The sequence below is a fragment of the Typopeltis vanoorti genome, chromosome 12, assembly GCF_054136105.1.
Source record: "Typopeltis vanoorti isolate ZY-2024b chromosome 12, IOZ_Tvanoo_1.0, whole genome shotgun sequence".
Lineage (NCBI taxonomy): Eukaryota > Metazoa > Arthropoda > Arachnida > Uropygi > Thelyphonidae > Typopeltis > Typopeltis vanoorti.
The window spans coordinates 135755623-135773252 of NC_143560.1; the positions used below are offsets into that span (position 1 = coordinate 135755623).

Below are 17630 nucleotides of genomic sequence, written 5' to 3' on the forward strand. Positions count from 1 at the left end.
CCTGCCAAATCACCTTATTAACACTTACCACATATACCTGCTCAGTCTCCACTTCTTCACCCACATTGCAATATACTCCAGCTTCATACACATATTCACCTCCACTTTCAACATTCACTCTCTCTATGTCATGTCTCCCTGTCCACTTGAGTTCTCCCCCCCCCCGTTTCCCTGTTCCTCTTGTATTCCCGTTCTCTCTTTTTATCTCACACTACTGTTTCCACTGCAAGCACTGCTGTCTCTTCAGTACCACTCTCCTGATTTTTGTCTTCATCTCTTCCTTCTGATCTCTGGCATGCATCACACACTGTACTTCCACACACTATACTTTCTCCAGCACACTCACTCCAAAGCCATTTAAATGCAACCCATCACAATTGATAATTAACAATTTCAAATATCGTTCTTTGTTTTGATATAATAATTTGTCTCATTACTTAACAGGCACATGGTGTATATCTTTACTTGGAAAATGGAAAATGCTATAATGATTAGTTATGAGTATTGCAAACTAAACCAGAGAATGAAAAATAAAGTCATTAAGAGAATCATGAAACCAGTTAGCATTTCAATTTCAGAATATTTCCAGTTATGCTAGAATAATGTTAAAAACCTCAGTATAGTAAAATTCTACGTGATACTACAAGCTAAGTCTCAAGTGACTTGATATTGCATATGTGATTCTGTTTCAGAAAAGGCAGTTTTTTTTTTTTTTTTTTTTCAGTAATTGTAAATAGTCAGTTTTGAAGGTTACAGCAGCATATAAGGTGTGACAATTTAATTCCCTGAATGCATCTGTAAAAAACCTATGTTCGGAACTATACATATTATTGGTTTTGTTGCCTTCGAAGTAGTCCCCTTGTGCATTTATACACTGGTTTAGACGTGTTCTCATTTTTGGAGACAGGCCTGGAACTCTTTTTCCAGCATACTCTGAGTTCCTTTATCACATTATGCTGGATATCAACATAATATGAATTTTGGAAACAGCCAGAAATCAGAGGGAGCTAAGTCAGCTGAATAAGCAGGATGACCCAATTCGATAATCGATTGTTTGGCCAGAAACTCTCACGATAAGTACACTATGGCTTGACGCATTGTTGTGATCCACTTATCAGGCCACTATTCGGGTCTTTTTCTCCAAACAGAATCTCATAATCTTTTCAGCACCTCTAAATAGCATTGTTGGTTGACCATTTGTCCCTGTTCAATGAATTTATAGTGTCCTGTCACCTTATGATCAAAGAAACACACCAACATGGTCTTGAACTGTGAACAACATGCGTGCTTTTTTTGGACGTGGAGAGCTCAGGGTTTTCCACTGCATTCTCTGGCATTTTGGTTCAGGAATGTACTGGAAGCACCAGGTTTTACCACCTGTAATTACTCTAGGAAACGTGGTTATTTGCAGAAAGATCAGTTGCAACTTGTACCTGCCGCTGCTTCTGTTCGTCCATCAAGATCCCAGGCACAAACTTCACAGAAATCTTTTGCATACCTAATTCTTCAGTTAAAATTACCCTGACTATTTCTCGATTCATTTACAATTCATCAGCCATTAATCACACACTTAATTGTCTGTCAGACCGTACCAAATCTCTCACTCTGTTCACATTTGCATCCCTCATTTTTGTTTTTGGCTGCCCACTTCTAGGGTCATCGTTTTCATCTTCTCGCTCACCTTTGAATCTCTTATGCCACTTTTAACAGCTCCAACGTTTCAGTAGCAATGCTGATTTTCACACAAAATTTGATGTTAACATGCTGCTCCAAATTTCGATCACATATTTTTATGCCAAAGTTTACATGCAGATCTCTATTGTTTTGCAATAGCCAACTAGCAAATGGCTGTATCGGCTTGAGGTTTATGCATGCATTACTTAAAAGATCTACAAATATGATTACTCATGTGACTCAAACCCCACACGGGTGACATTACGTGGCTGTTCTGTGAATTAAATTGTCACACCTCTTATATGCTATCTATATCCCATATGTCAATATCGTCAGCCATTGTCAATCCACTGCTGGATGAAGGCCTTTACAAGATTATCCAATATATGTATACTAACATTAAATCCTGATGTTATATAATATCATAACTTAGTGTCAGTTTAAATTCTATTTATAATATTTTCTTCATCAGGTAATGTGCCAATTAGCAGAATATATTGAAACATATTTAACTTTGAACATCGTAATCTGTCAGTTTGTGGCTAAATGTTAACTGAAATGTCTTTGTTTTATAACATAGGAAGAAGTATCTCTAGCATTAGAAAAAGTGAAAACTCAGAAAGCCCTGTTGAAAGCAAAATATGAAGAAATTGGTCAGTTGCAAAGACAAAGAGAAACTATATGTAAAAACAAAGAGGGAAAAAAATTGCAAATTCAGCAACTAGAACATGACGTGGAACGCTCTGTTAAGGAATCTAAGCATTCAGCACAGAAGGTTGGTCTCACGAAATTTTATTCTTTATTCAAAAAAATAAAATAAATAAAAATATTCTATACTGCAAACAGTTAAATTCATTATGTTGATATATATATATTTCCCCCTCCTTTCGAAAGCTACAAATCAGAAAAGCTCAGATCCAATCACTCAAACATTATTAAAGTCAAAAGGAAGAGACTGTTCTGAGAAATACAATAAGCTATCACTATTGAAGAAATTTAAACGTGACCACAGTGTGGAATATTTATATAACTAAACTGGCTATCACTGGCTATCAGAATATTTTGAGTTAACATACACACACACACACATGTGCACAAATTGTTGGAAACTCAAAGAAACAACTGGTATCCTCAAACATCACAACTATGAGGGTTGTTTGAAAAGTTTGGTAAAAAAATAAGTTAAACACATTTTTTTTTGGAAAAAATCACCTTTATTTCTTAACATAGTCTCCATCGAGGTGTACACATTTGGTTCAGCGACTTTCCAATTTTTTCATTCCATCTAAAAAGTATAATTTGTCAAACTGTGCAAAATAGTCATTGATAGCCTTGATGACATCTTCGTTTGAAGAAACTTTTTCTCACCAAGCTAAATTTTTAAGTTTGGGAAGAAGTATTAGTCACATGGGACCAAGTCCAGTAAATATAGCGGATTTGGAACCAATTCGAACCTCAATTCGTACAATTTTGCCACTATGATGCCCATTGTGTGAGACAGTGCATTGTCTTGATGAAAGAGTGCTTTTTGTGTGCCAATCTTGGCCATGTGTCTTCAATTCTTTTAAACGGTCCAACAATGATGCATAATAGACTCCTGTTATTGTCTTGCTCTTTTCCAAATAATCTATCATGATAATTCCTTGGGAATGCCAAAAAATAGTGACTATCACCTTTCGAACTGACAAAAGGTCTTCGCTTTTTTCGGTGCTCTTTCACCAAGCATTGTCTACTGTCTTGATTGCTGCTTGGGCTCAGGTGTGTAGTGGTGGGTCCAGGTTTTGTCTACGGTAATGAAATGACGCAAAAAATCCTGTGAATTGCGATTAAACATCGCCAAACTCTGCGTTGAAATGTCTTTTTGCATGCGTTTTTGATCAACAATCGCGGCACCCATTGCGCACACAGATATTTCATGTGCAATTTTTCATGCCGAATATTATACACCCATTCAGTTGAGATGCCTACAACCTCAGCAATCTCATGCACTTTTACATGGCAGTCTTCCATAATGATACCATGGATTTTGTCAGTCATTTCCTTGGTAGTGACCTCAGTTGAGCATCTGGAGTGCTCTTCTTCTTCTATGGACTTATAACCATGTTTTAAACTCATTTATCCAAAAATAAATAGTCTTTAATGCTGGTGCAGAGTCCTCATGAACTTCATCTAACTCAGCTTTGATCTGCGTTGCCGTTTCACTTATTGAAATAAAAGTGTTTTCACTGCACGAGACTCATTTTTCTTCCTTTTTAATGAAAAATGTGAACACAATCATGTTAAATGTTTGGCATACAAGAACAACGCATCTTATGTGGCTACAATTTTGTCAGGGATCATGAAAAAGATGAAAAGTGCCAACACGAGTATGAATGAACAAATTGCGTCGCTGCCTATTGGAAATTTACCCAACTTTTCAAACAATACTAGTATATTTAGGTGATAAAAACTTATAAATCCAAATTAGCCTGACTTGCAGTTCACACCAGCAGTGGAATTTTGTGGGATAACAAATTGTTACTTTGACTGACCTTTAAATGTTTGTTTAAAGAAAGCTTTTGAAGCCTTGCTACTCTATCCACATCTTCATCGCAATGACAGAGAAGTTTGTGTTTCCCAAGGTTAGAAAATTACTTATTTTTAAATATGAAGATTTTTTAAAAGAAAAATTTAACTAAAAATGTCCAGGTTCGTGTTTACCAACATTGGGGAATTATCTAATTGCATGTTAATATTTTTTCTCTTCCTTATTATAGCATTTTCGTTTGAACCCTGTGCATGTTTTGCTGTTGCATTTGAATTTAGCATTGTTCTCATAATTCTACTTTTAACTGTTTTCACTTTTTTTTCTTTACTTATGTAATACAATGGGTTTCACTGCATTAAAGAACAGCAAGTAACCCTTAATATGATCTTCAACCATTCAGAGTTGCCACAAGCATCAGTAGCATTTATTGTGATCTGTATGAATGCATCAGACTGAGTTGAGCAGCTATCAGATATGAGCTGTAGACTCAAATGCAATCAAAATTTCAAGAAAAACTGAAATAGTTTGAGAACAAGAACAAATCCTTCGAGATAGTGGCAAACTGTAAAGAAAACTTTGATTGATTGATTTTCAGCCAGAGAGGCATGTGGTGAGGAATATGCAACGATAGAAAAATCAGAACTTCATGGTTGGAGTCAGGGAATTAAGAGGCAGTCAGAGAAAAGGAGAATCATCATCAAATTCCTGCCATGTACCATCAAGGGGTGTACAGGATATGATAGTACTACATGAAAAATTTACATCATTACTAACATCCTATCTACAATTTTCCTCCAGATCAGATTCTCTGGGTCGTTTTCGTGCCAACCTGGCAGAGAACACTTGTTTTGCTAATCTTTCCTCTCCCATTCTATTTAAGTGACCATACTACCTGAGATTAGCTTTGCTAACGCATTCCTGGATGCTGACAATGTCAAGTTCTTTCCTAATATCCTCATTTTTAATATGATATTGCCATTGATGCCATCTCTTCACGCCTCTAATTTTTCTCAGGACTCTCATATCTGTGGTCTCTAGTCTTTGGTCAAGTGTTTTACTTCTGACCCAGCTCTCAGATCTATAAGTTAAAACTGGTTTGAACACTGTCTTGTACACAGCTAATTTAGTGTTCCGACTAATTTCTCTCTTATTCCATATGAATTTATTCAGTTGACTTCGTACTATACCAGCTTTATTGATTCTGTTGTCTATTTCCATATTTAATTTACCATCTTCACTAAAATCGTGCCTAAGTAGGTGAAATGTTTTACTTGTTCCACAGGTTCTCCGTTCATAATGCAGTTGACATTTTGAACGATTCTGCCTATTTTCATTGTCTTTGTATTTTTATTGCTGACCTTCGTACCATATCTATTACAACAGTTATTCAATTTAGTCAGAGAATCTTGCAGACTTCTAGCGGATTTATTCATAAATATAACATCGTCCGCATAAAGCAAAGAGCGGACATTAACATCTCCAATTTTGATATCAGGTTTAATACCACTTTCCTTCATAATGTGATCCATATAGATAATGAATAACAGAGGGGATAATGTACATCCTTGTCTCACACCAGATTTAACATTAAACCATCTTCCTGTACTTCCTTCAATTCTAACTGCTGACTCACAACTCAAATAAAGACTAAGTATTGCTTGATGTAATTCCCCATTGACACCATATAAGTGTAGGGTATTGAATAGCTTCTCTCTTGGCATCTTATGATATGCCTTTTAAAGATCTACAAAACTCAAATAGAGATCTTTGTTATATTCCCATGCTTTCTCGACTATTTGTCGTAAAGTGAAGATCTGATCCTGACAGCCTCTATTTGGCCTGAATTCAGCTTGTTCTTCACCAAGCTTTTCTTCCACAGTTCTTCTCAACCGTTTCTCAAGTATACTTGCATATATCTTTCCAGGAAGACTCAGTAGGGAAATACCTCTGTAATTCTCACATTCAGTTTTATTTCCCTTTTTATATATGGGTACTATGAGCTCTACACTAATCATCAGGAATTTGTCCCTCTGTCCAGGCCTTCTGAACTATGCAGAGCAGCCACTGCAAGGCTTTTATACCAACATACTTCAGTATTTCTGGTCGAATATCATCTACTCCTGCTGCCTTTCCACATTTTAAGCCTTTGATGACTTTTTTGACTTCAAGTATGGATATATATTCCTGACTGTATGCCTGGTCAGTGTTTTTTACCACTGTGCTATCACTGCTTGTTTCATTTAGCAATTTCTCAAAGTAATTTCTCCATACTTCAAGGATATCTTTTTCTCCCATTTTCATGTCATTTTTGTCATATCTAACTCCTTTTACCGTACTCTTTCCTCCATTTCTGAGCCTCTTCAACAACCTCCAAAATATTTTGCCACCTTCTTGATATTTATTTTCTGTGTTCTTGCCAAAGTCCTCCCATGAATTTGTTTAGCTAGTTTTACACAGTGTTTCGCTTTCTTACATTTGTCTCTGTATTCTCGAATAAAAGTTGAGCAGCTCTCAGATGTGAACTGTAGACTAAAATACACAAAGATTATTGAAGAAAAAATGAAAGAGTTTGAGAACAGGAACCAAACCTTGGAGATTCAGTGGCAAGCCTTGAAGAAAACCCTGATTGATTTAGCCACAGAGGTATGTGGTGAGGTTGTCTGCAAGGATAGAAAAATGAGAACTCCATGGTGGACATAGGAAGTTAAAGAGGCAGTGAAGGAAAAGAAGAAAGTATATCAAAAGTTTCTGGTAAATAAGTCAGCTTCTGCTCTTAGAGAATACAGAGACAAATGTAAGAAAGCTAAATACTTAAAAAAAAAAATTTGCCCTGGTTCCCTGGCAAAAACAACTAGGGCTTTTTGTTTTAACCAGGCGACACACCGGTCGGCATGAAATTTTTTCATGGTGTATCATCATTTTGTGTTTCAATTTAAGCCAATAAGAATACAATTTGGTCGGCTAAATCCTAAATTGCCAGCCCATACTCATTCGTTCAGTATCCAGGAAGATAACCAACAGGGTGCACCACAGGATGGTGAGGACTGGACATTAGGTTAGAAGCTCTGATCGGTTCTCTGCATTCCTTTAAAGTCTATGTGTGGGGTCTCCTCTGAGTTATACAGCTTTAACCCTTAAGAAGCCCATGACTTATTGTTTAGCTGGTTTTACACCTGCTTTGCATTCTTACATTTTTCTGTGTGTTCCCAAAGACCACAAACTGAATTACTTGCCAAGAACTTTGTTATTCTTTCTTCTTTTCTTTATTGAGGATTTAGAGAAAGCATCTGACACAATGAAAAATGAAAAGTTGGTCCTTGTTGGGGATCTAAATAGCAGAGTAGGAAATGATGGTCAGACATACAAAAATATATTGGGAAAATTTGGAGGAAAGAGCAGAGCTAATAATAGTGGCAAATATTTGTTGGATTTCTGCTCAGGACATGGACTGGTTATTACTAACACCATGTTCCAACATAAAAATGTGCACAAATTCACATGGAGAGAAGGCGTAAAAAATAAGAAAAGTCTCATTGACTATGTTATTGTTGATAGTGATGTTTTCTCCCTGGTGATTGAATTCTCCCATATGAAATTGAATTTCATATTGAAAAGAATAACATGTAAGAAAGTTTTAAAGTGAATAAAAGTTGAGCAGTGGATTGATTCAGCCAGAAATGCATGTGGTGAGATTGTCTGCAAGGATAGAAAAATCAGAACTCCATGGTGGACACATGAACTTAAAGAGGCAGTGAAGGAAAAGAAGAAAGCATATCAAAACTTCCTGGCAAATAAGTCAGCTTGTGCTTTTAGAGAATATAGCGACAAAAGAAAGAAAGTTAAATACTGTGTAAAACTAGCTAAATAAAATTTATGGGAGGACTTTGGCAAGTACATAGGAAATAAATATCAAGAAGGCAAAATATTCTGGAGGTTATTGAAGAAGCTAAGAAATTCAAGAAAGAGTGCTGTAAAAAAGGAGTTAGAGATGATAAAGGTGACATGAGAACGAGAGAAAAAGGGTATCCTTGAAGTATGGAGTAGTTACTTCGAAAAATTGCTAAATGAAACAAGCAGTGATAGCACAGTGGTAAAAAACACTCAACAGGCATGCAGGCAGGAATTCATATCCATACTTGAAGTGGGAAAAGCCATAAAAGGCTTGAAATGTGGAAAGGCAACAGGAGTAGGTGATATTCGACCAGAAATGTTGAAGTATGGTGGTATAAAAGTCTTACAGTGGCTGCACTGCATACTTCAGAAGGCCTGGACAGAGGGATGAATTCCCGATGATTGGAGTACAGCTCTCGGAGTACCCATATATAAAAAGGGAAATAAAACTGAATGTTGGAATAATTATGTGACACCTCCAGGGAGTCCAAAGACTCATCGATGGAGAGTATGCCAACAGCATCGAACGATTGAATCCCTTATAACTATTAACTGCGCTCAAACTCGCTTAACTTTTTGCATGACCCATTAGTAGCAGAAGCTCTGCCAATCGACCATTTACAGAGGTATTTCCCTGCTGAGTGTTCCTGGTAAGATCTATGCAAGTATACTTGAGAAACAGTTGAGAAAAATTGTGGAATAAAAGCTTGGTGAAGAACAAGCTAGTTTCATGCCAAATAGAGGCTGTTAGGATCAGATCTTGACTTTACAACAATAGTTGAGAAATCATGGGAATATAACAAAGATCTGTATTTAAGTTTTGTAGATCTGGAAAAGTCATATGACAAGGTGCCAAGAAAGAAACTATTCAATACGCTACAGTTATATGATGTGAATGGGACAATTATATGAAGCAATACTTGGTCTTTATTTAAGTTCTAAGTCAGCAGTTAGAATTGAGAGAAGTACAGGAAAATGGTTCAATGTTAAATCTGGTGTGAGACAAGGATGTACATTATCCCCTCTGTTATTCATTATCTATATGGATCACATTATGAAGGAAAGTGGTATTAAACATGATATCAAAATTTGAGAGGTTAATATCTGCTCTTTCCTTTAAGCGGATGATGTTATACTTCTAAATAAATCTGCTACAAGTCTGCAAGATTCCCTGACTAAATTGAATAAGTGTTGTAATTTATATGGTATGAAGGTCAGCAATAAAAATACAAAGAAGATAAAGACAGTGGAAATAGGTAGAATTGTTGAAAATGCCGACTGTGTTGTGAATGGATAACCTGTGGAACAAGCAAAACATTTCAGCCACTTAGGCACGAATTTTAGTGAAGATGGTAAACTAATAATGGAAATAGACAACAGAATCAACAAAACTGGTATGGTAGAAAGTTAATTGAATAAATCATATGGAATAAGATAGAAATTAGTGTGAACACTGAATTAGCTGTGTACAAGACAGTGTTCCAACCAGTTTTAACTTATTTATCTGAGAGCTGGGTCAGAAGTAAAACACTTGACCAAAGCCTAGAGACTGCAGATATGAGATTCCTGAGAAAGATTAGAGGCATGAGCAGATGGCATCAATGGCAATATCATATTAAAAAACGAGGATATTAGGAAAGAACTTGACATTGTCAGCATCCAGGAATGTGTTAGCAGAGCTAATCTCAGGTGGTATGGTCATTTGAACAGAATGGGCGAATAACGATCAGCAAAACATGCGTTCACTTCCATGTTGGCAGGAAAATGACCCAGAGGAAGACTTAGATATAGGTGGATTGATACGGTTCGAAGTGCCTTAGACGATATAAATATATAGAGAGATCTGTTGTTTGAGTTTTGGTAAGTAACAGATCGATTTGGAGGAAAATTGTAGATAGGAAGTTAGTAATGATGTAAATTTTTCATGTAGAAGTATCATATCCTGTACATAACTTGAGGGTACATGGCAGGAATTTGATGATGACGACAAAAAGTCATGGGATGACTTTGCTAAGAACATAGAAAATGAATATCAGGAAGGAGGCAAAATATTCTTGAGGCTTAAAAATAGATGAAAAGTACTGTAAAAGGAATTAGCAATGAATACTGAAGATTAAGATATTCGATGTCTGAAGTGATTAAGTTGAAAGACTGATAAGTGGAAGAAGCAGTTTCAGCATGGTGATATAAAACTCCCAGCAGGAATGTAATCAATAATGCATATCCATACTTGAAATAGAAAAGTCATAAAAACTGGAAATGTGGAAAAGTGGCTTGAGTAGATGAAATTCGGCTAGAAATGCTCAGTTAATGAGGTATAAAAGTTTTACTGTGGCTGCATTGCATAATTCAGAAGGCCTGGTGAGAGGTTCGAATTTAATATGATTGGAGCAGTGCTCTATTAGGTATTTCGATGCTGAGTGTTCCTGGTTAGATTTATGCAAGTAAACTTGAGAAACTACTAAGAAAAATTGTGCAAGAGAAGCTTGGTGAAGAACAAGCTGGATTTGGGCCAATAATATTTTCTTTAAGACAAATAGTTGAAAAATATTGAGAATATAAGAAGGGTTCGTGTTTAAGTTTTGTAGATCTGTAAAAGGCATACGACAATGTGCCAAGAGGAAAGCTCTTCAAAACCCTGCAGTTATGTGTAGGCAGTGGTGAGCTATAAGAGGCTCGCCGAGCCCTTTGTTAATTTTTTCTCAAATTTGCGAGCCCCTTGTTCATTTTGTTTACTTTTTTATTTTTTCAAAAAAAAATTTTTTTTTGAAACATATTAAGTGACAAACTCATACGGTAACGTAACAAAAATCTATTCGGCAGTGTATAGATTATTTGGAGTTCTTGTTTCAACTCTATAACAAATGCGCACAAGTTTGAAAATAAAATAAGTGCATGTGCTATCTTTACCCTTCTCCATTCTGGTAGCCAATCATATAGTGAAACCAGTAGCCAATAAAATGTTTTATAAAAGATTTCATTCGTATGATATTTTGATAGTTAAAAAATGTTTTTCTTATGTAAGATAAATTAACACAGTTGATTTTGTGCAAATATTTCATGTTTAGATCATGAAATATTTGTTTAAAAATGATAGCCTTTAGAGGATGATTGTTCTCTTATACTTTTCGATTGGAATTTGTACACAAGCTGTATTAATAAAAAGTTTTGTGTGAAATACAGCTTTTTTTTTTTTTTTTTTTTTGCTCGACGATGTGAGCCCTTTGTTAAAATTTCCATAGCTCACCACTATGTGTAGGGTTACCATACGTCAACATTTATGCAGACATGTCCGCATTTTTATAATGAAAATATCTGTCTGCATACATTTTTGACCAATTTTCCAACTTGAATACATTTATTGCTTCATATGATGGAAAAGAAGTGTCAAGTCAGAAGAAATGGTGTGTCTTTGAATTTTGCAAGAGTGAAGAATAGCACAATGAAATTGTAAAGATGGGTTGATTTCTGTTTGCAATTCCAGGTCACAATGCCAATGTTGAAAGGCTCTTTTCATTAATACAAGCTCAGTGGACCAAGGAAAGAAATATATTTACCATAGAATCTGTGAAAGGATTTGCTATAGTTAAATTTAATTACAGACATTTTACATGTAAAAATATGTTTGACTATTTGTGTGTAAACAAAGAACTGCTAAAGAAAATTAGGTCTAGTGAAAAATATGCATGGGCTGCAAAGTAATGTATGTAGTGTGATAAGTCTAATTCTTTTTCATGTAGGCCTACTCTTGTTTCATAAGACTTATGATGACACTTAAAATTTCATATTTTTGTGTGTTCTAATAAGCATACTCATCACATCTAATTAATGAAAAGCTTACAAAGGTAAAGATTTCAAACATATGTATTTATTTTTGTGTTAGATGTTTGTGTCTGGAACAAGTTAGTCAGGTGATTGGGTGTCAGTATTTTAGAATATAGTAACCTAGTTATGTTGTGTAAATGGGACATTATATTAAGCAATACATTGTCTCTCTTTAAGTTGTAAGTCAGCAGTTAGAATTGAAGGAGATACAGGAAGATGATTTGATGTAAAATCCAGTGTGCATCAATGATGCATATTATCTCCAGTGTTATTCGTTATCTATATGGATCACATTATGAAGGAAAATGGTATTAAATGTGATACCAAAATTGGTGAGGTTAATCTTAGCTCTTTACTTTATGCAGATAATGTTATTGTTATGCCGTTTCTTTCTCTATATTATACCTTGTTCTACCTCTAAATAGCCCTCTTTCTAATCTACTGTTGTGCCTTTAAAATATTAATTCAGATCCATTTCCTCTTCAGATATTGGCAAAATTTTTATTATGCTGCACCAGCCAATATCCTATAACAGAAGAGACTCTTGTTCAGGGAAACAATTCTAAATTTAAAATGGATACACACAATAATTAATCTTGCTAGCGCTGTGCAGATTTAGTTAGCAGTCTTGACCTGAATCTCACTTAAGCAATAATATCTAATTCCTTCCTGCCAAAAGGTTCTATTTCATAAGTGGTGGTTTGAATTTGTAATCAGGCATAAACTCAGGTATACGGTACAAAACATGTTCATTGGAAAAGCACAAAATAATTACAGCTAAGAAAATTCAATTTTTCAATAGAACAAAACTCACTCTGAGTTAAGGTTCACACTAAATCACAACAATGAATTCGAGTAAACTAAATCCTTCAATTACGAAAGGATAAGGTTAAGTGTGAGCATAACACTACTAGGATATAATGCCTTCACAAGTTATTCACAGTACACGCATTGAAAACACTTTCATTAATACTCTATCAATAACTATCTTAATTCTAAATTTCATTAGTCTTGTCTAGCCATTCTCAATCAAAATACTACCTATCAACAATTCTTCTTTGTTCCACGTGGTCTTAACCAATCCAATCAAATTCTCACTTAAAAGTTCTCTATTAGTGTCCTTTAGTTTATAGTATACACAAATTTCTTATTCTTCTAAGTGATTTTTAACATAGAGTGAAAATCTTTACCTTACCGGACCCTTTCAGATTTCATGCCGCCATCTCATGTAGATCTGGATTACCTTACTGTATATTTATTGGCCACCTTATGCGCCTTGCGATGCACTACTCTTTTCTTTGAATCTTTTCTGGACTGTGGCGTGCTGTCTACCGCTCCACAGGAAACTTTCTCCGTTCTCTCCGATGGGGACATTCTGCTAAGGCTCGATTCTGCACAGGCCGTCATATCGCGATCAGCTCCGCTTGGAAATCTTCAAGCATTCTCAAGAAAAGAACCCACTGTCTGTCATCACTGTAGTTGACCCACCACTCTCACGAATCCCCCGGTAATCCTCCTAAAACAAACTGGAATCCAGGAACCGAAGAAGAAAAAGCCCCGTAATGTCGTGCGCATCGTCTTTTATTCACCCTATTGGGTGCCCTCTGTTCAATGTGTTTTTTACCCACGAACCCCATCGTTCGTGTCCCTTGGGTGATCCTACACTCTCCCTAATCTATTAGGTTAGCCAGGTAGTCGCTCTGACGTCACGTTCCGCATAGGTACAGCCTCCATCGCTACGCTCGACTTGTACAGATTATACATTATTCCGGATTACTACTTATTATCTTCCTAGAAATTTTGTAATGTACCAGACAGCTTAATAGGATTTACAAATAACTTAACAATTCCCTTACACAATTCTTACTTTTCTGACACAAAATTCTATGCTTCTTATTTCAGTTATACAGGAATAAATTTCAATATATGGCACATATTGACTACACATTATCACATAACAAAAAGAAATATGGACTACACATTATCAAATAACATAAAGATACCTGCACATAATTATTATATGATGTGCAGGTATCTCCTTAATTAGTAATATTTATCATGTTGAATCCTGAATAAAGACTTTACTTGTAAAGTTATCCATTCAGGATCTAACATTATACTTTTAAATAAATCCAGTAAACGTCTACAAGATTCTCTGACTGAATTGAATAAATTTGGTATGAAAGTCAGCAATAACAAGATGAGGACAATGAAAATATGCAGAAACATTGAAGATATCAACTGCATTGTGAATGGAGAATGTATAGAACAAGTAAAACATTTCAACTTCTTTGGCACAATTTTTAGTGAAGATGGTTAATTAAATATGAAAATAGATAACAATCAACAAAGCTAGTATGGTAGGAAGTCAACTGAATAAATATATATGGAACAGATGCCATCAATAGTAGTATCACATTAAAAATGAGCTTGTTAGAAATGAACTTGCCATTGTTAGCATTCAGGAATGTGTTAGCAGAGCTAATCTCAGGTGTAATGGCCACTTAAACAGAATGGGAGAGGAAAGATAAGCTGAACAAGTGTTCTTTACCAGGTTGGCAGGAAGAAGAAGACTCAAAGAAAGACCCAAGATTTGGATGGCTTGATAAAGTAAAATATGTCTTAAAAGATGAAATATAAGATATGATAATGTTGGAATTTTGAGGGGTGCTTAAGGGTCAAAGCTGTATAACTGAGAGGAGACCTCCACATAGCCTTTAAAGGAATGCGGAGAACCGACCAGGGCTTCTGACCTAATGTCCAATCCTCACCTTCTCGTGGTGCACCCTGTTGAGTATCTACTTTGATACTGAACGAACGAGGATGGGCTGGCAATTTGGGATTTAGCCGACCAAATTGTATTCTTATTGGTTAAACCAAAATAAAAAATGATGGTACAACATGACAAAATTTCATTCCGGCTGGGGCGTCGCCCGGTTAAACAAGGCCCCCGTTGTTTTCGCCAGGGAACCAGGGCGAACAGCGAAAAGTCAGCTACTGGAACAAATCTGAAAACAAACCCCAACTCAACATCACCAGAGTTAAAGATCGGTACTATCAACGTAAGAAGCCTGAATGGCAAAGAAATGGAGCTAGCTGAGGAATTAGATAAGTACCAGATCGACATAATAGGGGTGACTGAAACAAAAAAGACCAAAACTGGTGAGATCTTTCTGAGCAATAAATACAAAATGTTATATTCAGGCAATGACAATCAAGGAAAAGAAGGAGTAGCCATAGTATTCAACACAAAATACGATTCTAATCTTCTTGAATGGCAGTCAGTCTCAAGTAGAGTAATGTGGGCAAATATGAGAATGGGGAACTGGACAATGAGACTTATTTGTGCCTATGGTCCCACAGAAGGTTCTACTAAGTTAGAAGTGGAGGAATTTTTTGAGGCTTTAGAAAAAGCAACTGACACAATGAAAAAGGAAAAGTTGGTCCTTGTTGGGGATCTAAATAGTAGAGTAGGAAATGATTGTGAGACATACAAAAATATTTTGGGAAAATTTGGAGAAAAGAGCAAAGCTAATAATAATGGCAAATATCTGTTGGATTTCTGCTCAGGACATGGACTGGTTATTACTAACACCATGTTCCAACATAAAAATGTGCACAAATTCACATGGAGAGAAGAGGCTAGGAATAAGAAAAGTCTCATTGACTATGTTATTGTTGATAGTGATGTTTTCTCCCTGGTGCAGGACACCAGAGTGTACAGAGGATTTGAAATTGGAAGTGATCACTATTTAGTCTTGAGCAGGATAAAATTGAATTTCATATTGAAAAGAATAACATGTAAGAAAGTTTTAAAGCGAATAAAAGTTGAGCAGCTCTCAGATGTGAACTGTAGACTAAAATACACAAAGATTATTGAAGAAAAAATGAAAGAGTTTGAGAACAGGAATCAAACCTTGGAGATTCAGTGGCAAACTCTGAAGGAAACATTGATTGATCTGCCAGTGAGGCATGTGGTGAGGTTGTGTGCAAGGATAAAAAAATCAGAACTCCCTGGTGGACACAGGAAGTTAAAGAGGCAGTGAAGGAAAAGAAGAAAGCATATCAAAAGTTCCTGGCAAATAAGTCAGCTTTTACTCTTACAGAATACAGAAACAAATGTAAGAAAGCTAAACAGTGTGTAAAACTAGCTAAACAAAAGTCATGTGAGGACTTTGGCAAGAATATAGAAAATAAATATCGAGAAGGTGGCAAAATATTCTGGAGGTTGTTGAAGAAGCTTAGGAATGGAGGAAAGAGTGCTGTAAAAGGAATTAGAGATGATAAAGGTGAAATGAAAACAGGAGAAAAAGATATCCTTGAAGTATGGAGTAATTACTTTGAAAAACTGCTAAATGAAACAAGCAGTGATGACAGCACAGTGATAAAAAACACTGACCAGGCATGCAGTCAGGAATACATATCCATACTTGAAGTAGAAAAAGCCATCAAAGGCTTGAAATGTGGAAAGGCAGCAGGAGTAGATGATATTCGACCAGAAATGCTGAAGTATGGTGGTATAAGAGTCTTACAGTGGCTGCACTGCATAGTTCAGAAAGCCTGGACAGAGGAACGAATTCCCAATGATTGGAGTAGAGCTCTCATAGTACCCATATATAAAAAGGGAAATAAAACAGAATGTGAGAATTACAGAGGTATTTCCCTACTGAGTGTTCCTGGCAAAATCTATGCAAGTATACTTGAGGAACGGTTGAGAAGAATTGTGGAAGAAAAGCTTGGTGAAGAACAAGCTGGATTCAGGCCAAATAGAGGCTGTCAGGATCAGATCTTCACTTTACGACAAATAGTCGAGAAAGCATGGGAATATAACAAAGATCTGTATTTAAGTTTTGTCGATTTGGAAAAGGCATATGACAAGGCGCCAAGAGAGAAGCTATTCAATACGCTGCAGTTATATGTTGTCAATGGGGCATTATATCAAGCAATACTTAGTCTTTATTTGAGTTGTGAGTCAGCAGTTAGAATTGAAGGAAGTACAGGAAGATGGTTTAATGTTAAATCTGGTGTGAGACAAGGATGTACATTATCCCCTCTGTTATTCATTATCTATATGGATCACATTATGAAGGAATGTGGTATTAAACCTGATATCAAAATTGGAGATGTTAATGTCAGCTCTTTGCTTTATGCGGATGATGTTATACTTCTAAATAAATCCGCTACAAGTCTGCAAGATTCTCTGACTAAATTGAATAGCTGTTGTAATAGATATGGTATGAAGGTCAGCAATAAAAAGACAAAGACAATGAAAATTGGCAGAATCATTGAAAATGTCAACTGTGTTGTGAATGGAGAACCTGTGGAACAAGTAAAACATTTCAGCTACTTAGGCACAATTTTTACTGAAGATGGTAAACTAAATATAGAAATAGACAACAGAATCAGCAAAGCTGGTATCGTGGGAAGTCAATTGAATAAATTCATATGGAATAAGAAAGAAATTAGTGGGAACACTAAATTAGCTGTATACAAGACTGTGTTCAAACCAATTTTAACTTATGGATCTGAGAGCTGTGTCAGAAGTAAAACACTTGACCAAAGACTAGAGACCGCAGATATGAGAGTCCTAAGAAAGATTAGAGGCGTGAAGAGATGGCATCAATGGCAATATCATATTAAAAATGAGGATATTAGGAAAGAACTTGACATTGTCAGCATCCAGGAATGCGTTAGCAAAGCTAATCTCAGGTAG

At 35.9% G+C, this 17630-nt stretch overlaps 1 protein-coding gene across 3 annotated transcripts in view; it reads left to right on the forward strand.

Annotated features, from left to right (window-relative positions):
• Nucleotides 1-17630, forward strand: part of SMC2 (structural maintenance of chromosomes 2) — a 555382-nt gene that overhangs the window by 389145 nt on the left and 148607 nt on the right. For all 3 annotated transcript variants that reach the window (XM_090401108.1, XM_090401106.1, XM_090401107.1), the window contains one exon: nt 2255-2449. In XM_090401108.1, coding sequence (XP_090257234.1) covers nt 2255-2449 — 195 coding nt within the window. The remainder of the gene's footprint in view (nt 1-2254; nt 2450-17630) is intronic.